This window comes from Triticum aestivum, chromosome 5B (genome assembly GCF_018294505.1).
Source record: "Triticum aestivum cultivar Chinese Spring chromosome 5B, IWGSC CS RefSeq v2.1, whole genome shotgun sequence".
Taxonomy (NCBI): domain Eukaryota; kingdom Viridiplantae; phylum Streptophyta; class Magnoliopsida; order Poales; family Poaceae; genus Triticum; species Triticum aestivum.
Window position 1 is genome coordinate 423,331,754 of NC_057807.1, and position 26,259 is coordinate 423,358,012.

The 26,259-nt window shown below is 43.0% G+C and overlaps 1 protein-coding gene across 4 annotated transcripts; it reads right to left on the reverse strand.

Annotated features, from left to right (window-relative positions):
- Window positions 1–16,498: 16,498 nt before the first annotated feature.
- On the reverse strand, window positions 16,499–20,278 carry LOC123112237 (pentatricopeptide repeat-containing protein At3g16010). 4 transcript variants are annotated; one of them, XM_044533175.1, is made up of 5 exons: window positions 20,035–20,278; window positions 17,789–19,615; window positions 17,590–17,688; window positions 17,264–17,403; window positions 16,499–16,920 (listed from the first exon to the last, which is right to left on the reverse strand). In XM_044533175.1, the coding sequence occupies exons 1-2, from the start codon at window positions 20,102–20,104 to the stop codon at window positions 17,799–17,801; spliced, it is 1,887 nt and encodes a 628-aa protein (XP_044389110.1). In that variant the 5' UTR covers window positions 20,105–20,278; the 3' UTR covers window positions 16,499–16,920; window positions 17,264–17,403; window positions 17,590–17,688; window positions 17,789–17,798. The 4 variants fall into 4 exon arrangements, with proteins under 4 accessions (XP_044389110.1, XP_044389111.1, XP_044389109.1 ...); XM_044533176.1 differs by having other exon boundaries at window positions 16,499–16,980; XM_044533174.1 differs by having other exon boundaries at window positions 16,499–17,403.
- Window positions 20,279–26,259: the final 5,981 nt, after the last annotated feature.

Consider the following 26,259-nt stretch of genomic DNA (forward strand, 5'->3'; position numbering starts at 1 on the left):
AAATGAATGTCTTCGACTGAAGACTTTGGTTCCCCTGAAGACTTTGAAAATGAAGAAATTGGTGTGACCTTGAAGACTTGGATATTCATGCGAGGATTATGAAGCACGAAGACTTTTGTTTTCATAGTTTTGTTTTCTTCTTCTTGAGTCAATAGGAAACACCTACTGTTAAAGGGGGTCGAGGTAATACTAAGGAAGCTGATTTCCAAGTGATGCTCATCTCAAAATCCTACACCTACCCAATCCTTCGAGTGAAGCCATTGGAAATCTCATATCAGTTCAGTCAATTTTTCAGTGACAGAGACGAAGATCTTCTGGTCTCTGAGGAATTTGTTCCGACTGAGGAGTTAGGAATTCGCCAGTGCGAATTACCTACACAGTGAGGAACATGATAGCCCTGAGGAATTCGAACCTCAAATATTCGTCCGTTGCTGTGCTAAGCGCCAGCTGTCTCAAAATATCTACCACCTAACGGTCATATCAGCCAAGGGCATTTATGTCTTATTATGTCGGGCTGCTCCCTAGGCTATAAATAGCCGCCCTCTACAACCACTAGCTGGTTGGCTGCTCCGAGAGAAACTGACACTTGTCATTTGAGAGCATCCCATTCTCCGAGGACTTTGAGCGAAAATCATCAAGTGAGGAAATACCCAAATCCCAAACCCAAACACCTACAAACCCAAAGTGATTGAGAATCACTGAAGAGATTGTTCCTGCATGGAATCCTTGTTACCTTTGAGGATTGTGTATCCTCCAGACGGTTAGGCGTTATGGTCTGATCACCCAAGAGGAATTGTGGTTTGTCGAGTGACCAAGTTTGTGAAGATTTGGAAGTCACCTGTGAAGACTTACCACTACTGTTGGGCGAGATTTGCGTGACCTTAGCTCAAGGAGAATACGGTGAGGACTGTGTGTCCGGGACTGTGTTTCCTCGAGGTTACATACTCAGCCGCTCCAACCAGACGTACAACTGTCACATCAGTTGGAACTGGTCGACCAAATCATTGTCTTCACCGATCCTACTGGTTCTATTTCCTCAACCCTTTCATTTCCTCTGTTATGTGTTGATGAACCTGATCATTACTGTTTGAAGACTTTGACTGAAGACTTTCTCTAATTCCTCAATCCTATTTCTTCAGTCAATTTGTCTTCATCCTGCTTATCCAGTGATTACACTTTCTATACTCTATGTTTTGTCTTTCATTTCTTCATAAAGACTATGCCATTGCTTTGTTATGCTTATACCTGAGTACTTATTCCGCTGCAAGTAGTTCTTCACTTAGAATTTCCTCACCCTGAAATTCCTCAGTGAAGAATTCATAAAAATCGCCTATTCACCCCCCCCCTCTAGTCGACGTAACGCACTTTCACTACCATCATCTTTCAACTTAGCTTTCTCTAGGAACGCATTAAAATTCAAGGGAACGGTAGCACATGCTATTGATCTACAACATAGATATGCAAAAACTATCAGGACTAAGTTCCTGATAAATTAAGTTCAATTAATCATATTACTTAAGAACTCCCACTTAGATAGACATCCCTCAAGTCATATAAATGATACGTGATCCAAATCAATTAAACCATGTATGATTATCACGTGAGATGGAGTAGTCATCAATGGTGAACATCTCTATGTTGATCATATCTACTATATGATTCACGTTCGACCTTTTGGTCTCCAGTGTTCCGAGGCCATGTCTGTACATGCTAGGCTCATCAAGTTTAACCCAAGTATTCTGCATGTGCAAAACTGGCTTGCACCCATTGTATGTGAACGTAGAGCCTATCACACTCGATCATCACGTGGTGTCTCAGCACGAAGAACTTTCACAACGGTGCATACTCGCGGAGAACACTTATACCTTGAAATTTAGTTAAAGGATCATCTTATAATGCTACCACCGTACTAAGCAAAATAAGATGCATAAAGATAAACATCATATGCAATCAAAATATGTGACATGATATGGTCATCATCGTCTTGTGCTTTTGGTCTCCATCTCCAAAGCAACGTCATGATCTCCATCGTCACCGTCTCAACACCTTGATCGCCGTCGTAGCATCGTGGTTGTCTCGCCAACTATTGCTTCTACAACTATCGCTACCGCTTAGTGATAAAGTAAAGCAATTACACGACATTTGCATTTCATAGAATAAAGCAACAACCATAAGGCTCCTGCCAGTTGCCGATAACTTTTACAAAACATGATCATCTCATACAATAATGTATATCACATCATGTCTTGACGATATCACATCACAACATGCCCTGCAAAAACAAGTTAGATGTCATCTACTTTGTTGTTGCAAGTTTTACGTGGCTGCTATAGGCTTCTAGCAAGAACCGTTCTTCCCTACGGCACAAAAACCACAACGGTGATTTATCAAGTTTGCTGTTTTAATCTTCAACAAGGACCGGCCGCAGTCAAGTTTGATTCAACTAAAGTAGGAGAAATAGACACCCGCGAGCCACCTGTATGCAAAACTAGTATCATGTCTGTCAGTGGAACCGGTCTCACGAATGTGGTCATGTAAGATTGGTCTGGCCGCTTCATCCAACAATACTGGACATTGGTGGTAAGCAGTATGACGATCAACGCGCACAATTCTTTGTGTTCTACTCATGCATATCATCTACGCATAAACCTGGCTCGGATGCCACTATTGGGAAATGTAGCATGCAGTTTCAAAAAAGGTCCTACGCTCATGCAAGATCTATCTAGGAGATGCATAGCAACGAGAGGGGGAGAGTGTGTCCATGTACCCTTGTAGACCGAAAGCAGAAGCATTTGTTAACGCGGTTGATGTAGTCGAACTTCTTCTTGTTCCGACCGATCAAGCACCGAACGTATGACACCTCCGAGTTCTACACACGTTCAGCTCGATGACGTCCCTCAAACTCTTGATCCAGCAAAGTGTCGAGGGAGAGCTGGTTAGCACGACAGTGTGGTGACGGTGATGGTGAAGTGATCCATGCAGGGCTTCACCTAAGCACTACGTGAATATGATCAGAGGCGTAAATTGTGGAGGGGGGCACCGCACACGGCTAGGAATCAATGATGTGTGTTCTAGGCGCCTCCCGCCTTCATATACATATATATAGGTGGGAGGGAGAGGGGGAAGCCAAGGGGGCGCCCAAGTAGGAGGAATCCTACTTGGGGCTCTAATCCTATTCACCCCCCTTACCATAATTCCCGAAGGGGGAAGCGAGGAGGAGGCCGGGGGGAGAAGGAGGGGGGAGTCCGAATCCCTCCCCTTCCTTTCTCTCTTCTCCTCTTTCGTCCCCCCCTCTATTTCGGCCTACATGAGGCGCACCAGCCCCTTAGGGGCTGGTCTGTCCCACTCTTGGCCCATTAGGCCCATGTAGTTGCCGGGGGCATGCCTGGAACCCCTTCCGGTGACCCGATACGTACCCGGAACACTTCTGGTGTCCGAATACTATCGTACTATATATAAATATTCACCTCTGGACCATTTCGAGACTCCTCGTTATGTCCGTCATCTCATTCAGGACTCTGAACAACATTCAGTCACCAAATCACATAACTCATATAATACAAAATCGTCATTGAACGTTAAGCATGCGGACCCTATGGGTTCGAGAACTATGTAGACATGGCCGAGACACCTCTCTGGTCAATAACCAATAGTGGAACCTGGATGCTCATATTGGCTCCCACATATTTTACGAAGATCTTTATCGACCGAACTATTATGACAACATACGTTATTCCCCTTGTCATTGGTATGTTACTTGCCCGAGATTCGATAGTTGGTATTTTCATACCTAGTTCAATCTCATTACCGGCAAGTCTCTTTACTCATTACGTAATGCATCTTCCCGCAACTAACTCATTAGTCACATTGCTTGCAAGGCTTCTTATGGTGTGCATTATCGAGAGGGCCCAGAGATACCTCTCCGATACTCAGAGTGACAAATCCTAATCTCGATCCATGCCAACCCAACAAGCACCTTCGTAGATACCTGTAGAGCATATTTATAATCACCCAGTTACATTGTGATGTTTGATAGCACACAAGGCATTCCTCCGGTATCCGGGAGTTGCAAATCTCATAGTTAGAGGAATATGTATTTGACATGAAGAAAGCAGTAGCAATAAAACTGAACGACCATGATGCTAAGCTAACAGATGGGTCTTGTCCATCACATCATTCTCCTAATGATGTGATCTCGTTCATCAAATGACAACACATGTCTATGTCTAGGAAACTTAACCATCTTTGATTAACGAGCTAGTCAAGTAGAGGCATACTAGGGACACGATGTTTTGTCTATGTATCAACACATGTATCAAGTTTCCGGTTAATACACTTCTAGCATGAATAATAAACATTTATCATGAATAAGGAAATATAAAATAACAACTTTATTATTGCCTCTAGGGCATATTTCCTTCATGTACAAGTTCTCCAAAGTTGTGGTTATACTGTTTGGCCCGCAGTACTTGAGAGCACCAAATATTGCGGATACAGCCCGGTTGTTGGCGATCAATGAATCGAGAGTGATGGGGATATGGATACCTTGGATACGACCAAAAATATTACAATTTTTTTGGTCTTATCCAAGGTATCCATGTCCTCATCAGAGAGGGTTTCAGGTAATGCTTGGTAGCATAGATTGTATGCACTGGGAGGAGAAGAACTGTCCATTTGCTTGGAAAGGGCAAGATAAGAGGCATGTTAAAGCTTGCACGGTCATATTTGAAGCTGTGACATTACAAGATCTCTAGATTTGACACTCTTTTTTGGGATAGCAGGCTCTCACAATGACATCAACATGCTTCAGCAGTCTTCAGTGTTCACAAGGCTTTCAAGGCAACTCCCCAGAGGTCAACTTTGAGGTCAATGGCTACCAATACAATAGGGGATACTACATATCTGATGTTATTTATTCTCAATAGTCAACTCTTGTGAAGATAATCTCCAAGCCGGTAGGAAAGAAGAGAGCTAGGTTTGCCCAATCACAATAGGGTACTAGGAAGGATGTGGAGCGTGCTTTTCGTGTGCTCCAATCTCGATGGCTATTGTTCGACACTCTTCTAGAATACGGAGCATTCAAAAGATGTGGGAGGTGATGATTGCTTGTCTGATCATGCACAACATGATCATAGAGGATGAGCATGATGACAGCCTCTTCGACCAAGGTGGCATTTCCGGGGTGAAAATGTTGAGCCGGAGCATGGAGCGACAATGTTCGCACAGTTCGCCCAATTTCAACCAAAAATGTGTGATTGGACAACTCACATTCAATTTCAAAATGATTTGGTTGAGCATGTGTGGACTCACCTAGGAAACCAATAGATGCATTGACTCTTTTCTAATGTGCATGGTACAATTTTTAATTTATTTGATGTAAACTATGAGATTTTATTTGGCTATAAATTATTTATTGTGATGTAAAAAGTACATAATTTATTTGGTTGCAAACTATGTGCAATGTTTCTTTAATTCTTTTTATCTGTATTTATATGTGTAAGTGCATCTAGTGCCACCCCTAGTTGGTTTTGGAGTATTGACGACAAAGTTGGTTGAGGGACTAATGCGTTTCTGAGAATTGCAGGATAACGCAGGTAGTGTCCCTCATTGATTCGGTTTACCTACCGGAGATGACCCCTAAAAATGTATGAAGACATTGACGACAATGGTGGTATGTGAAGATATTCACATTGAAGACTATGACATGAGAAGACAATGAGTGAAGACTATGGAGCACGAAGAATGTGTTGTTTCGTTGTTTCCTTTTCTTCTTTGTTGAGTCATAGGAACCACCGTACTGTTAAGTGGGGTCCAAGTGAACAAAGTCAGAGTGACTGAAGTGATGCTCAACCCAAATCCTATGTCTTCGGGCGAAGACAATGAGAGCAAATCTTATCCAGAGCTGGATGAGTCAGCTTTGCTTGTAGCCCAAGTAAAGTTGCCGTGTGTGTTTGAAATCTGACCGTTGGAACACGTGTCAGTTCCTTAGTGACCCAGGGTCATTTCAGACATATCAGGTCGGGTTGCCTTGTGGCTATAAATAGCCCACCCCCTTCACCATAAATTGGTGGCTGCTCAGAGTTAGTTTACGACTTTTGTCGTTTTGAGAGCAACCCACCTCGAAGCCTTTGAGAGAGAAATCCTTGCGAGGACAAAGCCCAAACACCCAGAGCCAAAGAGTGTTAGGCCTCACTGAAGTATTTCTGTCTGTGTGACCTGAAGACTTATTACACATGAGGACTGTGTATCCTTCAGCCGGTTAGGCGTCGCGTTCTGAGCATCCAAGAGTCATTGTGGATCGCCAGTGAACGAAGTCTGTGAAGGTTCGGAAGTCTACCTTGAAGACTTACTAGAGTGATTGGGCGAGGACTGTGTGTCCTTAGCTCAAGGCGAATAAGGTGAAGACGCGGTCTTCTGAGTTGAATCCCAGCCTCCCTAACCAGACGTACAGTTGTCATAGCAACTGGAACTGGTCCAACAAATCCTGTGTCTTCAACAAGTGACTGGTTATATCCCTTCCCTCCCTTTACTTTGAGTTTGTCTTCGTGAAGTCACTACCTATTTGTCTTATCTGTTTGACTTCATTGCTTGACTACTATCATTGATTGGCTTCATACTATCTTCCATCCTGATCCTTACTACCTAGCTGCTATTAGTCTTTGTACGTTCACATTATTGCATACTTGATTATGGCTTGCTTGTTGTAGTTTATCTTCCGCTGCATATCAATTAGGTCATTTCTATTGCTTGTCTTCAAAACTTCCATATTTTGAAGACTTGATAAAAATCGCCTATTCACCCCCCCTCTAGTCGATAACTAGCACTTTCAATATGCGTAGAATATCTGTGAAAATTTGGCCGCGCAGCTGGCCAGCCAGACCAAATGGGTCAGCCGGTTGGGCGCACTGCCAAAAAAAGCGGACGAAGTCGGCCGCCGTCCCCACAATTGATCCAAACGAATAAAAAAGGATCAAATACACCCGCTTGTGTCGGCACATTGGAGATACCTTGTGACTTTGCTGGTTTTGGAAGGCCTCAAACACTTGTGGCATGTTTGGTTCATATACGAAGCTTACCACCATTTACCAGATTTCTTTGCCACACAATGCCTAAGGTTATACAATCAAAACTCGTACCACAGTTTGTCACATTTGAGACAAACTTGCCACAGTTTTTTGACTTAATAATGGCATGTGGGGTCTAGTTTACATGAAAGCAATCTTGCCACGAGTGTGGCTACAAACCAAACATAAGCTAACTCAGTCACACTTATCTAACTTTGACGTGGCAAAGTGTGACTAAGTTTAGTATGTCATCTAAGCACGCCTTTAGCAATGAAGCAATGGCAACCCATAGGCACACTAACCGGAAAGATTAGGCACATTTGCCGGCTATGCCAGTTTTGGAAGGCCGCAAGTACTCCATCTATTCTACTCCATCCGTTTCAAAAATTTTGTCTTAGATTTGTCTAGATACGGACGTATGTCCATATCTAGACAAATCTAAGACAAGAATTTTGGAACGGAGGGAGTATAATGTAATGTATATTTATTTAAATCAAATTTTGCAAACTTTATAGGTATATTTTTTAAATCAAACTTTGCAAACTTTATAGAGAAAACTATTCATATCTACAATATCAAATATAGAACTGCTTCTTATAATGAATCTAATGATATATGCTTAGTATTTTAGATGTAAATGTTTTCTCCCAAAAACTTGATCAAAGTTTGCGAGGTTTGATTTTTCAAGAAAACATACATGCACTACATTATAGAACAGCGGGAGTGTTTCTCAGTGTCAGATTCCACATAGTTATGGTGAAAGAGAAAAGTGTGATAAGTAAAGACCTGGCTAGTACTAAAATGCCCGCCAAACTACTCCCTTTGTTTCTAAACATAAAACTTTTTAAAGAATCCAATACAGAACATATACAGATGTATAAGGATATATTTCAGAGTATATTTTGCTTCATATGTAGTCCGTATCAAAATCTTTAAAAAGACTTATATTTAAAAACGGAGTACAACACAGGGAAAATAAATGTTGCCGTGCCATATAAAAGCTCGAAAAGCCAACACAAAAAGGAAGTTCGGAAAGCTACTCGCCTTGGCGTTTTAATAAAAGTCGGGGCAGAGGGGCGAATCAACATGTGGTTGGATGGTTAGAGGGACTGTGGTATCCCCAGCCCATCAGGGTTCAAATCCTGGTGCTCGCATTTATTTCTGGATTTATTTCAGGATTTCCGGCGATGTGCATTCAGTGGGAGGAGGCGTTCCCGTCGACGACGAGGCGCCTACGATGACTTCGTATGGTGTGCATGTGTGCGTTCATAGAGGTGAGTGTATGCGCGTGTATATGAGCGCTTGTGTCTGTACTGATGTTAAAAAAAAGTCGGGGCTGAGGGGAAACCCCTTTGATTTCAATTTTTTTTAGAAAGCTATGCTTAGTTGCTTACAGAGAGGAGAAATAGGGACAGCTACCGTAACTTTGATTTTAGATTCTTATGTTTGTTTTTTGCAGGTTTAAGTTTTATTCCAAAGTAACAGGCTTTACAGTCCGCTAATACAATTCGGATTGCAATATAACACCTGAAAATGTTTGATTTACCCACACAAACACAACAACACGTACCGTAACTTTAGGAATTGCAGCATGCACACTCCACTAGTAATTGCTGAAGAAGCAACTCTCAACATACTGTAGTAACTTCTCACCAAATGGTCTCAAGTTTTCAGTAACAGCCCTCGCATCTTAACGGAGAAAAGTGATTCTGAAACGAGCAATGCTACACGCACGGGGTGATCTTTACTGAGATTTATGGAGATGGTTAGCTGGGATAACTTGATTGGAAGGAAAGGAGATGAGGGGCCCACACCCCCTAAAAATCAGGGGGCGGTGAAGATTAGTTAACGAAGGAATCGTGTAAAACGCCCTTATTACTCCGTTAGTCCAGAATTTTCGTTCTGAAACCATTCAGAAAAGTATTTAGGCAGCAGAGGGAGGAGTGATTTACAGCGTCCCACAGTGTCTGATTTTGCCACGGTCGGCGGCGGCGCACTCGGCGCAGCAGGGATTTGTCATGCCCACAACACGTATAGTATTGCAATGGCAGAAAAACGGTTCAACCGGTCGCAAGACGGCTCATGTTGCAAACCTTCGAGTACAATATGAGTCATGTTGCACACAACTGGGCGCTGAGATCAGGTGACTGCCATGTCTTTTTTTTTTTTTTGCGGGTGAGGTGACTGCCATGTCACTTGCGTCATCCAACAGTTACAAAGGCAGCCGGTCCAATCCAAACATCACCAGGCCGACACGTGTTGCCGCCAAGTTATATGCTTTTTTTTTCTGGCAAGTTGCTCGTACTGGTAGTATAATAAAGAATTTGCTCGTAACTTCAACTTGTTTTCTCCTAACTGTGCATCAACACTGAAGTCTCTTTATGCTTTCAGAGCAAGTATAGTAAGGTCTAGTCAGCAGGCTGTAGCAGATGCCATGTCATTGAAATCTTAGGTGGAAGAGAGAGAAAGAAGGAGAGAGGGCAGCGGGCGCTATGTTAGGAATAAAATTAATTAGGATTAATTGTAATTAGAACCGTCATTAGACGGTTGTGTGTCCACCGCCTTTCCTGTTCCGTGCGGACGCATGTGCCCGTACGGGCACGTCCCTTTGTAATTACCGCCTTAATTGGCGACTGTTGAGAGGGTATATATACCCCAATCATCATCAATGAAATCCAGAGATTCATTCTTAATCAGTTTACTTTAACACGTTATCATGCACTTTGCTCTCCGATCGAGCGACTCGCATAGGGAAAGAGAAGAACGAGGATAAACAGGGGGCATCAGCCTTCATCGATTCAAATTTCCGAACACACGGGAAAATAGTTCGTCCATTCACTTTCATTCTTCATGCTGTAGGCCAAAAAGAAGACAGAGGATTGAGGAGAAAAATCGTCCTCACAGACGAAACACCAAGTTCGGCCAAGAACAGAAGAAGAGAAAAGGGGATCACATGAAAAATAACGAGGATCTGGGCCGCCCCTTCTCCAAGACGATGAAGCATTAATTTATACAAACACCAAACTCTCGATCTTAATTGCTACATCATCAGGTGACCATATTCCATTCTTTTTGCTCTTGCACACAAGACGCACTAACCTCCACGCCGAAGTTCTCAACGCCGGCCCGACGCTGCTTCCCCTGGCACGAGGGCACCCGGGGCTAGAGGCCCCCGGCCTTCCCAGCAGCATCCTCCAGCGCTCGTCCGAGCGACCACCTAAGGCGCTGCAACCGCACCCGAAGATCATCGGCGCTCGACGCGAGTGGGCGGCCAACGTACTCCGGTGCGGCACAGTTTCCTGCGCATGGCGGTGCCCTCAGGCGTTGTGCGACACGGCCTCGCTTCCCAAGCAGCGGCGGTGGCGCAACTACCGGCCGGTTCGCACTGAGCGGCGGCGGTTACCAGTGGCCAGGAAGCACACACGGGAGAAGAAATTGGGGATTTCTTATCTCTTTGGTGGATTTTCAATTCAGCCCTTAGATTCGAGCCTAATCTAGTATAAGTCCCTTAAAATATCTGTGTAAACCACAGTTTAACAGGTCTCTGCCGTTTAGCCCTCTGGCTTACTGCATTTTAGAACCGGGCCATTAGGCCAATGGACTTTGCTGTTTAGTACTCGAACTTACTCTTTTCAACAATTTAACCCTATGGTTATCGTAGTTTACAATCTAAGCCCTCGGCTATAGAAAAATGTATGTGGTTGACCTCAGTTCATCCTAAATTTCATACAACTTAATTGTACACCATTTTACAATGTGTAAAATTGTCTTGTGAAGCCCTCATGTCTTCATATATTTGTATGTATATAATTTGTTTTGGTCCATATGTATTACCTCTGTAATACTATTGCAAAATAATGGTTTGCTTAAATTCCAGACTATATTCCTTTGAATTTAAGATATCATCGATGTCTTACCACAAATATTCCCTATGACATGCGTTTTGGGACAACAACTATAAGTTTGCAACAGAAACATATTTTTCTTGCAAACGCAGACATAAATTCAAATAAGAATTATGAAGTGTCATGCTTAATATGACCGACTCAAATATTATTTGTGAATCACAAGGTATTGGTGGCATCTACTGCACAATTTGCAGATTATCCATCACTATTGTGAGGTCTACGTCTTATCATTTTGATAAGATGACTACCTTCAACGTGCTCTTCCAAATTAATATTAGATGTGACTATCTTAAGATATCATAAGGTAATACTGGCATCTACTGCGAAATTTGCAGATTATCCACTATTACTGTAAGGTCTACATCATGTCACTCTGACAGATGATTACCTTCAAAGTGATTTCATATATTTAGCATAACATAAGGTAATAGAATTACTGAATATCTATTGACAAAAGTCAGACTATGTTTTCTATTACTGCGAGATCTACACCATATTGGTGATTATCTTCAAAGTGTTATTCTATATAAATTGAGGTCTACACATATGGTTATAAAGCATCAGCTGTTCTAAAATTGGCTCCTCTGAAGCATTTGTTGTTGTTCACTAGAGTGATTTACTCTCATAGTAAATATTGTTCTTGCACACTTGATGTATGCCGAAATGGTATTTTTGGGGGTGCTAATATCAACAATTTAAGCCCCATTTTTCTTGAATATGTCATAGAAAATTACGCAAATATTTGCATACCATGGTGATTATTTTCTATTACATTGGTAAAATACATGGCAATGGAGTCTATGTCACTATTTATAATTATAGTGTCGTTCATCCATCAAGATGGATCCTATAATTTATAGCAACGATTTAGTGTCTCAACACTTTTGCAATGTCCACATCACATTGTGGTAATGTATTCATAGTGACTAATCAATGTTAAACATGCAACGTCTATATTTTTGGCGGTGACTCTAAAGTTGCAACGTTCATATGCATTTTATGTGTCACCAACTTCACTTAGTTCTCAAACTAAGTACATAATGGATGAATTTTTATTCACCCTGAATATTCCCCTTAAGATAAACATGATGCCATGAGCACATCACGAATGATCACCCATTCGTTTTCAAGACCTCAAGTCTACCGCAACTCACAATTCTGTCACTTAATCAACTTTCAAGTTGAGATCCCGTGATCAAATATTTTCATATGCAGATCCGGTTGAAAATTCCTTATACAATTTACCTCCTCTTAAGATGGTACTACCATTTTTATGATGAAGAAACATGGAATTTCTTAAAATCATCAGATTCACCCAGCGGGTGCTATACCATTATTTGAAATTCTTGCTAATACCGAGAATACTATGCAAGTTAGTGGTCACAAAATAGTACCATGAGGAATTCAAAGTAAAGTGGAGGCTAATAGACAACCAAAGATAGAATTATCTCTTAATAGGAATCGGTCATTTTCAAATGATCAAAAGACAACTCTCAAGTTCGTCAAATGTGCGGTTATATAAATATTGTATCTATCATTACCAAACCCTCAAACATATGGTCGAACCACACCACAAATTTATTAAAAGGCCAATAAGTTCAATGGGATAAATTTGAAAATTTGCAAATAACAACTAGATTCAGGAAAATGATTGTTCTCAGAATCTTCATCAGAAGGAGGACCAAAATCTAGTGCAGAAAATGGAGGACAAACACATTTGCACTCAGTAATATGGGAGACCTCAGGTAATCTCGTAATTATCCCAACATATTATTAGCCTATACTTCTACTACTACATGTAGTAAAATGTCCAATATCATATCCCTTGGATACATTATTCGATAAATTTGAATGTATGTTTCAATTCATACTCATTATTGTTGCGTACACAATGATTTTCTAAGTATTAATAAATTAAATATTAGGCTTGATAGCCTTGTCCATCCTGGCTTGGAGATGATTAGAAAATTATTGACAATTCTGTTTGATCACAACTTAACAAGTTGCAAAATATTCCCCATATCATCAGATTATATGTGCACCACATGTGCCATAGGGCAGATCTGTTTTAAGGAACTCTCACCTTAAAATTCTAAATGAGCCACTTATTCTCTCTTGAGCACATTCAAAAGATAAATGTGGAATGTTGAACCATTATCTGGGGTAATTTACATACTTCATGGTACTCATATACACATTCATACAATGTTTTATGTGTGTCTCTTATCACACACAATCATGATCTTACCTAATAAATTGCTTAACTTATCAAAGTAGGAGCAAATTCTCCTGAACAAATGATAAACCCATTCGAATGGACAAGTCGTTGAACTCATTTCATGAGCCTTTTTATGATTGCATTCGGTACCCTATGTACATACCCGAAATGGTTTAACTTAATTTCTTATCAAAGATAGTCAAATGAATTACATGACCACTTTTAAAGAATTGTAAATTTACCAGCCTCTTGTTGGACACATACAACCTTACACATCATAAGTATAATCTAAATCATACCAACTGCATATCATACTACTTTCCCCTTGTAGTAACTACGTGAAAATCAACAAAGTATTTCCATCTGCGATAATTCGGTTATGTACCGATATCACCACTCCAGCGTACATCAATGGGCCCTCACAGAAAATCAGGGATCTATGTGAGGAATAACAATTTATCCGTCAATCAAAATTATTCATAGCCCGTATGCTGATTGCATCAGCAATAAGGATATTTTCCGGCATTAGGGGGAGATAAGTGCCACAAAGAATGCCGAGAAATAAATTATAAATGTTATTGAAATTCAATCCTTATATCCACGTACTCAAAGAATCTGAACTATAAGTTTAGAGAATCATATATATATGCAACACATTACAAATTTGCCACATACATTTACTGATGACAAGGTGTCACTAAATTCTATATTCCTGCAGTAAAGTGTCAGAAAGAGTGGAGGTACCTGATAAACCACTCTTCTCCCCAAATGAGAGAAAGAGGGGGAGAAAGTCTGACAACACGAGATATAACTTCTCATATGCTTCCGCGGAAATAGAGGAAATCAATTCCTCAACCAGTAAATGTAATTCAACATCAAGTTGAAAGACACCTCACTGGATGCTCATCATCCAAAGCCCGGCATAAATGTGCACAAATGTTTTGGTGTCGGGACATCGAAACACCTTGCCTCCATTTGTTGTAGGAAATCACAAGGAGTTAAAAAGGAATAAATATATTATCCACAAACTTCAATGATTCCATCAGAATCATATAAACTAAAAACTACATTTGTCGACATATATTTCTTCTCAAATTGCTAAACCTTTTGGGCCCGAACCAAAATCCATGGTAGAGTGCCTCTTGCACTCATATTGGTTCAAATAAAAGGAAGTAAGTAATGAAGAATAGCACTCGCTCTACAAATGAGTAGTATTTACCACAGTAATACCTACTCCTCATAAGTATCTTCCATATGGAATACTAAAAACTTCTCATTCATAGATAAAGTCAATGAGGTGGTGAGAAAGCGAGGCTTGTAGCAAAAGGGTTCATGTAGAGACCCGACATCGATTATGATGTAACATACCCTCTTGGTATGAGTGGAATTATGTTTCGATACTAAATATCATTGGCAATAAAAATAACAACAATATCCATGCAGTTGATGGATGAAGTGGCTACATACTCATATGAGTCTCTCATTTCGGAAATCTCTATTCAAGTCCCTGAAGGGCTTATACTTCCAATCCAAAAGAAAATCGCAACAATTTTTGTGTAAAACTTCATAAGTTACTCTATGACTTGAAATAGTCAGAAATCATATGGTACTACCGACTAAATGAGTTCCTTCTTCAAAAGGATTACTAGAATAATGATGATTATTTACATGTTTAATAAAGGAATCTCAAATTTGATTTCCTTTTATCACCTTAGTGTATATTGATGACCTCATCATCAATGTCTATACAAGACCTAAACATACACATAATCATCTCAAGACGGGAAATTTGAATTCAACCAAATTTAGCTTAAGCTTACAACTTGAGCACTCTCTCAAGAATACATATCAGTCTACATATATCCAAGACATATATGAGAAGTTCAATGTGGATATATCAAACCAATAAAAGACATGTAATATGGTCATAGTACCCCTGATAGGGTACAAATCCATTCATACCTAGGGGTGATAATGAAGTGATATCAGGACCTGAAGTTCTATCTCACTAATGTCAAAGCACTCATATAATTGCAAAACTATGTCTGGCCTGACACTAAATTTGCTATCTTTGTTCAGAGTACAACCCACAACAAAAGGTATATGGCCGATATAAGAAATATTAGCTTATATCTCAAGCTCACAATAAAGCTTGGATGTTTCCATCATGAAATACAAGATATGACCATGATATGATATAATGATATTGGCTCTTTCTTTGATCCTAACAATGCCATATCAATGACTGAATTTGCGGGAATAGCCTTCATATGGAAGTCATCTAAATGAGCATTAATGGCTATTTCTAGTTATCATTTTGGCATAATTGCTTTATCTAAAAGCATTGCAAAATATGCATGGCTTAGCAGAATGATTAACCACATTCAAAATCATGTGGTTGAGATTCATCAGAATCACATAACTTGATTTATCAAGACACTACCACTTGTGTTACTCAATACCTAAAGGTTATATGAAGAGGTATATCATAAAGCACATTGCTCGAAAATTACTTATCCTCACAAATTATAGAAAGTGAGGAAACAATATGCAAACAACATACTTTGAAAATCCTATAGATTATTAATAATGCCATGATCATATCAATTTTCTAGTCTCCTGACGCATTGGGCAGATGGTGTCTGCTACAGATCGATAGGGGTATTTCTCGTCCAAAATATAACGCCAGCACATGCATTGGTATGTGGGCTTCTCTCTATGCGCATTACATTTAGGAATGGAGGGAGTAATATATAGCCAACTTATTATCTGAGTGGGCTTTTCTGAAGACTATAGGTGACATGGCATCTCTTTGTAGCCGGCAGCCGGCTACACTATTAACCATGCTCTCAGTGTGTAGCTGGATCTTAACAGTCTTCGGCCTGAAATCAATTGTCTAACACAAAAAGCAAGATGACATTTGCTCAAATAAATGACAATCGACTAGAAAACTGCAAATATTGTGCAAATGGAGGAGCTATTATTTCAGTGGACAGTGATATTAAAACGACATTATGAATGATGCTCACCCATGAACACATATGCTAAGGACATAACGACGTCATCCTCGCAGATGATGAGATTTTCCAAACCAGTGCTAGAGTTTCTGAAGGGAATCCTCCCTGACTGCACTAAGAGGCAAACATCTAACCTTCTCGCAAGCACCAGTCATCTGACGCATGGCCACGTGCCATGGCCTAGCCAACAATGCTACTCGGTGAGCCTTGTTTTTTTTTTTTCCATTCGATCCAAAACGTATCAGGTTCCACTACAAAAAATAACGGAACAAAACACAAAGTCTCACAATATAGCATCCTGTTGCAGAAACGAAAACCCCCAAAAGGATAGGTTCCAGATGCCCAGCAAAAGCATCAGCCTTGCTGACTGTGAGCCCTGTTATGGGCAGGTATGAAATCCGCATGAGCAAGAAGCGGATAGTAACACCATTTTTTTCAGTAACCCTGTTGATCTGAAACCCTATCTGAGCAAAGACCACAGTAGCTTTTATGGTAACACCATTTCTTACAAACGCCATAGAAGCTTCTATAGTGACATAAATTTTACAGACGCCAAAGACACATTCACGTGCTGTTAGTTCTGAGTTGGTCATTTGGACGATATCTCGATTCTGGACTTGGCCTACCATGTTTTTTGCTTTGCCGGTTCTTTGCTGGTTTCGGAAGGCTTCAAACACTAAGCAATGAAGCAATGGCAGCCCACAGGTAAGCCCCTGTGCACACATTAGCTGGAAAGATTAGGCACATTTGCCGGCTATGCCAAATTTGGAAGCCTGCAAGTATTGTCAGAATCCACAGAGTTCCGGTGAAAGAGAAAAGTGTGAAAAATGCTGCCAAACTACAACACACACCGGGGAAATAAGAAAATGTTTTCTCGCCGTATAAATCTGGAAAAGCTATATTTTTCAACAAGGGAAAGGAAGTTCGGAAAGCTACGTATACAGAGAGGAGAAATGGGGACGCCTACCATATCTTTGATTTTGGATTCATATATTCTGACTGTAATATAACACCTGAAAATATTTGGTTTACCCACACAAACACGACAACACGTACCGTAACTTCAGGAATTGTAGCATGCACACTCCACTTGTGATTGCTAAAGAAAGAACTCTCAACATACAGTAGTTAACTTTTCACCAAACGGTCTCAACTTTTCAGCAACAGCCCTCACATCTTAATGGAGAAAAGTGATTCTGAAACCATTCAGAAAAGTATTTAGGCAGCTGCAGATTATCAAAAAATTAAAGAAGATGGAACATAACGGTATTTTGGCCATTCGCTAACAAAAAGGTGAAATACACGTGTAGATTATCAAATTTAAAGAGGACGGAACATAACAGGATTTTGACCATGTGTTAACAAAATGGTGAAATACACACCTTCTACGGTTGACTCACTGCTGTCCTCCATGATTTTACCAAGTAACAGTTCACTTGAGTGGCACAAAAGGAAGCTTTTTATATCGAAGAGTTGCAGAGCTGCACAAAAACTGGGAGTATCACTCAAAAATATTAAAGTTTGGATCAAGATGTTTTACTTAGAACGCTACCAAAAGGCATGAATCCTGTTCCTACTGACCATGTTTAGTTCATTCTTGATCAACTTTTCCAATCGCCTCAAGTATAGATGAATATGTAATAAGATCATAGTCAAATCCTAACGCATTCATCTCTTTCATCAATTTAGCTGCCTCCTCAAACATGCCTGCATGACTCAAGGCACCAAGAACAGTATTATATGACACAGCATCTGGTTTTATTGCAGACTGTTTCATATTAGAAAGCATCCCCATTGCACGATCAGGACCTCCTGTTTTTGCCAGTGCATTCAGGATAATATTGTATGAATTGATATCAGGAATACACCCATGGTCTTGCATTCTTCTCATTGTAGTAAGGGCTTCATCAAGCATGCCTGCTCTTGCCAATCCGGACATGAGGGCGTTGTAAGCATAAACATTAGGAGTGCAACCAAGTCTGTTCATCTCATCAAACAGATCTACAGCATCATCAAGCCGTCCAGCCTTCCCTAAGTGTTTTATCATAACCGCATACACTCGAGCACTAGAGGAGCCACAATTTTCTTTTAGCTCCTGAAATAGCTCGTGTGCAAGATCATACCGTTTGGCTTTTCCAAGAGCATCAATCAGGCTGCAATATGCCGCTGGACATGGAGGGAAGCCCTTTTCATCCATCTCCTCCAGCAGCATCATAGCCTTCTCCGTCCTGTTGGTTTTGCAGAATCCATCAATCAAGATTGAGTAGGTGAATGGACTAGGGGAGATTCCACTTTCCTTCATTCTCTCGAACCATGATGAAATCTCAGAAATCCGGGATTTAGATTCAAAAAGTGCTTTTATTATAGTGTTGTAGGTCACCACGCTAGGAATACACCTTAATGTCTCCATCTCCTCAAACAACTTCATAGCATCATCCAAACGACCAGCCTTGCCCAAGAAATTTATCATATTATTCATAAGAACTGTGTCTGGCCTGCAGCCTTCTCGTCGCATTTCATAGAAGAAGTTATATGCTTCATCAAATCTCCCAGCTTTACCAAGTCCCCTAATTAATTCAGTGTAAGTAAACACATCTGGTTGGCAGTACTGATGCCTCATCTCTTCAAACAAACTCAATGCTCCATGAACATTGTCCAATTTAAAGAGCAAAGCCATTAGCATGGTATATATCTTAGCAGTTGGCTGCATTCCATTGTCCTTCATCTCATTCAACAACCAAATTGCTGAATCCTGGCGACCAAGTTTGCAGAAAGCAGAAATGAGTGCACTGTAAGTCACGGTGTCTGGGAAGCATTGGCCCTCGTTGCTCATCTCATTGTAAAGTTCATGCACTTTCTCATACTCCCCCTCATGCATTAACATGATTATCATGCTATTATATGCCTGAGCAGTGGGTTGACACTTTCGTGCCTTGATTTGGTAAAAGATTGCAACTGCCTTACTGATCATCTTGGCATTCCCCAGCATCCGGATGATGTCTGATAGCTCCATCGGCGTGACAACACACACAGGATTACGTACCATTTCTTGGATCATTTTCCACATTTCACCATACTGCTCTACTACCTCTAAACAACGTATCAATGCCATGTAGGTAGATGTGTCGTGTTCATAATTCCTCTTCCTTGCTGCCCATCTGAAAAATTGCATCTTCACACTGACCCCAACATCGGTTTTCATAACCTCTCTTACCAACCAGTGATCAACTTTCATCATTAATACCTCCAACGCCTTCTCAGCATCAGGGCCCCACTTGAATATCTTCAGGATCCTAATGAACCTCTCATCCATGACTCGTATGGAATGCGTGTACCTTGGTCCAGTGGTTGCTACTGCCTCCTCACTCCGACGAACTGGGGGCTGGAACATCTGAACAATCTCATTCTCTGCGCACCAGCAATTCAAGATTTTCAAACAAAACAAAAAAGGCATTAGTATTAAAAATGGCATTTCATACAGCAACACAGATCGTATGCTCAAAAATAATAATGTAAAACAACAATCTAATCCAGCACACATGAGGACTAATCTCAGAAGGAAGTAATTTATTCTACCGGACTAATGTAACTGTTACAAATGGCTGCATCAGAACATGATTTCACTCAAGTTAGCAGTATAAAGAAAGCTGATCTGACCTTGTAATACGTGATGATATCATAGCAACGAACAACAAAGGTCAGGTTCATGAAACCCTTTCTAATTTCCGCTTGAACTTATGACAGAGCCCACGCTTAGCACATTCTTAGCAAACCGAAATAAAGGGGAAGGGTGGGCGGATGGGGGTGGGGGGGTATATGCGCGTCACCTGTTTGTTTTACCCTCCACGCGAGGTGCGGCGACGAGGAGATGCCCCGGACGGCGAGGAGGCGCGCCATCTTCGGCGGCCGGCGGCCGGCGGCTTACGATACGGCGGGCGAGGAAGAGGAGTGGGTGGGGATAGGCGCAGGGGTTACGAACGGGCCCTGCAGGATGTAGGTGGCGTCAGATTTGGGCCGTGGGGCTGGGAGCCCAACCCGGGCATCACTGATGCGAGTTTGTTGACGAGCTCAGGAACCTCTAAAAACAAATGTTGACGAGCTCAGGAGAGTTCACAATTTAACTAGGCATGCTAAAAAAAATACACCTAGAAAAAATTAACCAGGTATGTTCTTTAAATAAGGGAAGTTATTTGTGGTTGGGACTGCCTAATGATTCACTTGTTATACCGCCCGCCTTCGGCGATGACTACCCACGTTCTCCGCTTCCCAAGGACGCATCGAGAGCGTGGGTGGCAATCAAGGCACTTTCATGGTCTGACAAAGCCGACCATCAAGCCAACCTTTAAATGCAACACAGAAAAGTCTCCAGTGTCCGGTCCCGTCATGGGTGGCCGGTTACCATGCGTCAAGGCTCTAGAGCGGCAGGCCCCGTCCTCCGTCTCGTGCCTCGTAGCCACCAAGACGGGTAACAGGCCTGGGGCTACTGCCGGTGTAAGTAAAACCAGGGTATTACTAACCCGGTAAGAGGAGCCTTGATTACGAAGGCATAGATATTTCTCCATCCAAGGGAACATCTTTTGAATACCCTGATGCACCCGTTGGACCATGGACTGGGTCGTCAGGTGATAGGTCAAGACATGAGAATATACCACCCAAGGGAGGCCATTCGCGGGGCCTTCCCGGGAGGCCGCGTTGACACACCTTCTTCCTGTTTAGGAGGAGTGGACCTTGGCTCCGGAAGCCGTGCAATGTCCCATGCCAAGGGACACTGCTTTCTGCCTCAGGAAGATGGAGGTTGAATGACTAGCCCTTGCGCATGGGCTCCGGAAGGATCCATGCGGGAGAAGTCAGCCATAGCGGCTACAATAAGATTCACCTACTACTTACGCCACTATAGTGGCGGTACCTCGCTGCCACCCGATGTATACCAAAGAAGTAGACAGGTAAGTATCCGGGGGGTAACACGCTGCCCCGGGAGGTCATCATCATCACTCGTACAAGCGTGCCATGGGCGACCATGCCATCATGGTACAGGCTATCCCAACCCACTCCAATGTATATTCAACCAATCGAAGCCTCCGATAGGTCCTCCCTCGACACTATAAATAGGGGAGACCAAAGCCTCGCCGGGGGACGATCTTTTCATCTTGTAATAGATACATTGTACCTCTCTAGCATTGCAATACAAAACAACACAGGAGTATGGTATTACACCAAGAAGGTGGCCCGAACCTGGGTAGTTCTTTGTGTTCATTTGTAGTTCATCCCCCATCATTCATCATGACTTAGGATCACTAAACGTGTTCAGTCTCTGGCCAAACTCTCAATGGGTTGTTGCTCACAACTCATATGTAGGTTCTTAGAAACTGACAGTTGCGGCCGGCGTCGGGCACACAACGTCCATCCAACTCCTCATCCATCTCTTCCTAGAGGAGGTGTGCGACGGGGTTGTGTTCATTCTGGATAGGATGGTTACGCCCCCTGTTGGGGATATAACTATTAGGTATGACCCGCTTAGGAGTAGCCGGGTTATACCTACGACAATTCTTCATACGAAGCCCACAAGGATATCAAAGATGGCGGTTCAAGATAAGGGCCCAAGGCCCAAGGGTGACTTAAGGCCCGTAGGAGTAAACTGCTATATATGTAAGACTTGTATTGTAAGGCATGTATAGATAGTCACCAAGCCGGACACGTTGTCTACGAGCCGGCCGGGACTCCGTGAGCCACTGGGCGTCACCCTATGTACATAAAGGGACGACCTGGCGGCGGTTCAGGAGAAGAGAGAACAGATCGAAATCTAGGTTAAGTGAATTCGCTCCCTGGTAATCGAGACATAAGCAATACCACCTCAAATTGGATTAGGCCTTTACCTTCACCGCAAGGGGCCGAACCAGTATAAACTCATGTGTCCTTTGTCCCATTTAACCCCTTTAAGCTAACCTAGTTGCGATGGCTCTACGAATAAGTCCTTTCACGAGGACATCTGACGTGACTATTCCACGACAGTTGGCGCCCACCATGGGGCCAGCGCATGGTGGTTTCGAGTTCTTGAAGGGCAGCTTCGAAGGGATCAAGGGATACGCTGTGGGCCAGATGACCAAGAGTCGCCGCGGCAAGCTCTACATCGACGATGCAGGCTGTGGCCCCGACGCAGGCTCAATTGAGTACGGGTACCGGGTCCCCTTCGGCAGAATCCACGTCTTCATCGGCAAGATCGGCGAGCCGGGCCCTGAGTCGGACATCTACACCGACATCATCAAGACGGCTCAGGATGCGAGACCCGCCCGAGCTCAGCTCGCTGTGAAACGTGCCTTCGTGGGATGCATCCATGGAGCGGAATTTGATGAAGGATCCATGTCTGTTGGTGAGACGGCCATCTATTCTGATGGTGAGTCGTCCACGGGCGAGACTACTTCATTGTATCAACTGCAAGATGGCAGGCTTGGGGATTATTCTGATGGCAACAGTATTCCGGACCCCTATGAGCCGCCAAACAGGGTCGGGATCTTCCTGGCCGGTACGTAGCCGGGTCAGAATTCTTCAACTGCAGCGGCAATAATCTCTCGGTCAACAGCGGCGGCGGCGGCCGGGGTAGGAGGCCCTGTGCGCTCGCCGGCTCAGGTTTTGACGGACTTAATGGATAAACTGACAGATCTGTTGGCAACAGAGGTCACCCCGGCAAATCAAGCTCAGCATAATGCAGAGATTGCAAAGTTACGTGATGAGGTAGCACTAGCCAAGGAAGACCTGGCAGCAGAGAACATCAGGATAGCCATAGAGCGGGCCACCCTGGATGCTCAGGCTCAGCGGATCCAGTCAGAGTCTTTCCGGCTTACGATGGATCAAAATGCTTCAAATGAAATCATGAGGAGGAGACACCAGTCTCGTCTACCTCCGGTTTACGAGGCTAGAAACCTCTTCCGCACGCCTGGAGCGGGGACCAGTAACCCGCGGGAGATAAATCGGGTTGCGGTACCTGGAGTCGGAACGCCAGTTCAGCCACGCATGACGTAACCCCCTCGTCTGAACAACACTCCGCCTCAACATGTCCCAACACCACCGGGTCATTATTCCAATCCCTTGGAAAACATGATTGTTGCGCCAGTATGATTGGCGGCTCGCCCAGTGGACGGCGACTCTCCAGCAGCGGTTGAAACACAAAAAGCTAGAGAGCTTCTTCAGACAACATTGGTGCAGCAGAAGGCATATTCTTACAGATGGGATAGGATTCACTTGACCCCTCGCCTAAGCCGGAGTTATAGCAGGCACATGGACTCACCAGCCATTTTAAGCAATGCCCAGCGTCGTGACCAGCCATGTGGGCATGACCCGGCGCGTGATGGAGCTCATAACATGGTCGGTCAGGACAGAGTGCGTCAAGAGGCTGAGCAGGCGGCTCAGCGGGCGTCTCACCAGTCCCTTCCGGTTTACCCAACGACATCAGTAGATCTACAAGTGTACCCTGTTTGGTGCCGGCTCTACGTAATGAGCGTTTGCCCAAGGATTTCAAAGGACCTCGTAAGGTGCCTAATTACATAGCCGACTTACCCCCTGAGGCGTGGATTGAAAGTTATGAGATGGCCATGGAACTGTTGGAGGTCAGTGACATCGCGTGCGCTAAGTACTTGACCATGATGCTGGATGGAATGACCCATACTTGGTTAAAAGGGCTGCCGACTAATTCCATCGGGTCGTGGGTTGAGCTAAAGGCTCGGTTTTTCAGAACTTTAAAGACACGTGCAAGCAGCTGATAACCCACAAGTGTAGGGGATAATTGTAGCCTCTTTCGGTAAGTAAGAGTGTCGAACCCAATGAGGAGCTTAAGGTATAACAAATATTCTCTCGAGTCCTATCTGCCACTGATACGACTCTACGCATGCTTAGTGTTTGCTTTACCTAAAACAAGTATGAAACTAGAAGTACTTTGTAGGTGTTGTTGGATAGGTTTGCAAGATAATAAAGAACACGTAAATAAAAGCTAGGAGCTGCTTAGATGAAGACACAACTAAGTTAGTTTTAGTAGAGAGCTTTTTGTCACGAGAAAGTTATTTGTCCCTAGGCAATCGGTAACTAAACCGGTAATCACTATTGCAATTTTATTTGAGGGAGAGGCATAAGCTAACATATTTTCTCTTCTTGGATCATATGCACTTATGATTGGAACTCTATCAAGCAACCGCAACTACTAAAGATCATTAAGGTAAAACCCAACCATAGCATTAAAGCATCAAGTCTCCTTTATCCCATACGCCACAACCCCCTTACAAGGGTTTATACTTCTGTCACTCAAGCAACCCACTATAAGCGAATCATGAACATATTGCAACACCCTACAGCGGGAATCCCTCATGCTTGCGCGACACGGAGGGCACAATAGGACAACACCAATAATAAAACATGCAACTCAAACCAATCACGATCATCAATTAACCCATAGGACAAAACGGATCTACTCAAACATCATAGGATGGCAACACATCATTGGATAATAATATGAAGCATAAAGCACCATGTTCAAGTAGAGGGTACAGCGGGTTGCGGGGGAGTGGACCGCTGAATATAGAAGGGGGAAGGTGATGGAGATGTTGGTGAAGATGGTGGAGGTGTTGGTGAAGATCACGGTGATGATGATGGCCCCCAGCGGCGCTCCGGCGCCACCGGAAGCAAGGGGGAGAGAGCCCCCCTTCTTCTTCTTCTTCTTCTTCTTCCTTGACCTCCTCCCTAGATGGGAGAAGGGTTTCCCCTATGGTCGAGAGGGGCGAGAGCCCCTCCGAGATTGGATCTGTCTCTCTGTCTCTCTCTGTTTCTGCGTTCCTGGATCCTGCCCTTTCACCGTTTCTTATATATCAGGAGATCCGTAACTCTGATTGGATTGAAACATTCGCCAAGATCTTTTCTGAAAATTAGCTTTCTTGCACCCAATGTAGAGCAGCAACTGCCTTACGGGGTGCCCATGAGGGTCAGGGGCGCGCCCCCCTGCCTTGTGGCCCCTGATACGTCTCCAACGTATCTATAATTTTTGATTGTTCCATGCTATTATATTACCTATTTTGAATGATTATGGGCTTTATTATACACTTTTATATTACTTCTGGGACTAACCTATTAATCGGAGGCCCAGCCCATATTGCTGTTTTATTGCCTGTTTCAGTATTTCGAAGAAAAGGAATATCAAACGGAGTCCAAACGGAATGAAACCTTCGGCATCATGATTTTTTGGAAGAATATCACCCAGGAGACTTGGAGTTCACGTCAGAAGAGCCTCGAGGAGGCCAAGAGATAGGAGGGCGCCCCCCTACTGGGCATGCCCCCTGTCTCGTGGGCCCCTCGAGCACCTCCCGACCGACTTCTTTCTCCTATATAAACCTACGTACCCTAAAAACAACGAATATCCAGATAGATCGGGAGTTCCGCCGCCGCAAGCCTCTGTAGCCACCAAAAACCTCTCGGAAGCCCTTCCCGGCACCCTGCCGGAGGGGGGATCCTTCACTGGTGGCCATCTTCATCATCCCGGCGCTATCCATGATGAGGAGGGAGTAGTTCACCCTCGAGGCTGAGGGTATGTACAAGTGGCTATGTGTTTGATCTCTCTCTCTCTCTCATGTTCTCTCTCGTGTTCCCTCTATGGCACAATCTTGATGTATCCCGAGCTTTGCTATTATAGTTGGATCTTATGATGTTTCTCCCCCTCTGCTCTCTTGTGATGAATTGAGTTTCCCCTTTGAAGTTATCTTATCGGATTGAGTCTTTTATGAGAACACTTGATGTATGTCTTGCCGTGATTATCTGTGGTGACAATGGGATATCATGTGCCACTTGATGTATGTTTTTGGTGACCAACTTGCGGGTTCCGCTCATGAACCTATGCATAGGGGTTGGCACACGTTCTTGACTCTCCGGTAGAAACTTTGGGTCACTCTTTGAAGTACTTTGTGTTGGTTGAGTAGATGAATCTGAGATTGTGTGATGCATATCGTATAATCATGCCCACGGATACTTGAGGTGACAATGGAGTATCTAGGTGACATTAGGGTTTTGGTTGATTTGTG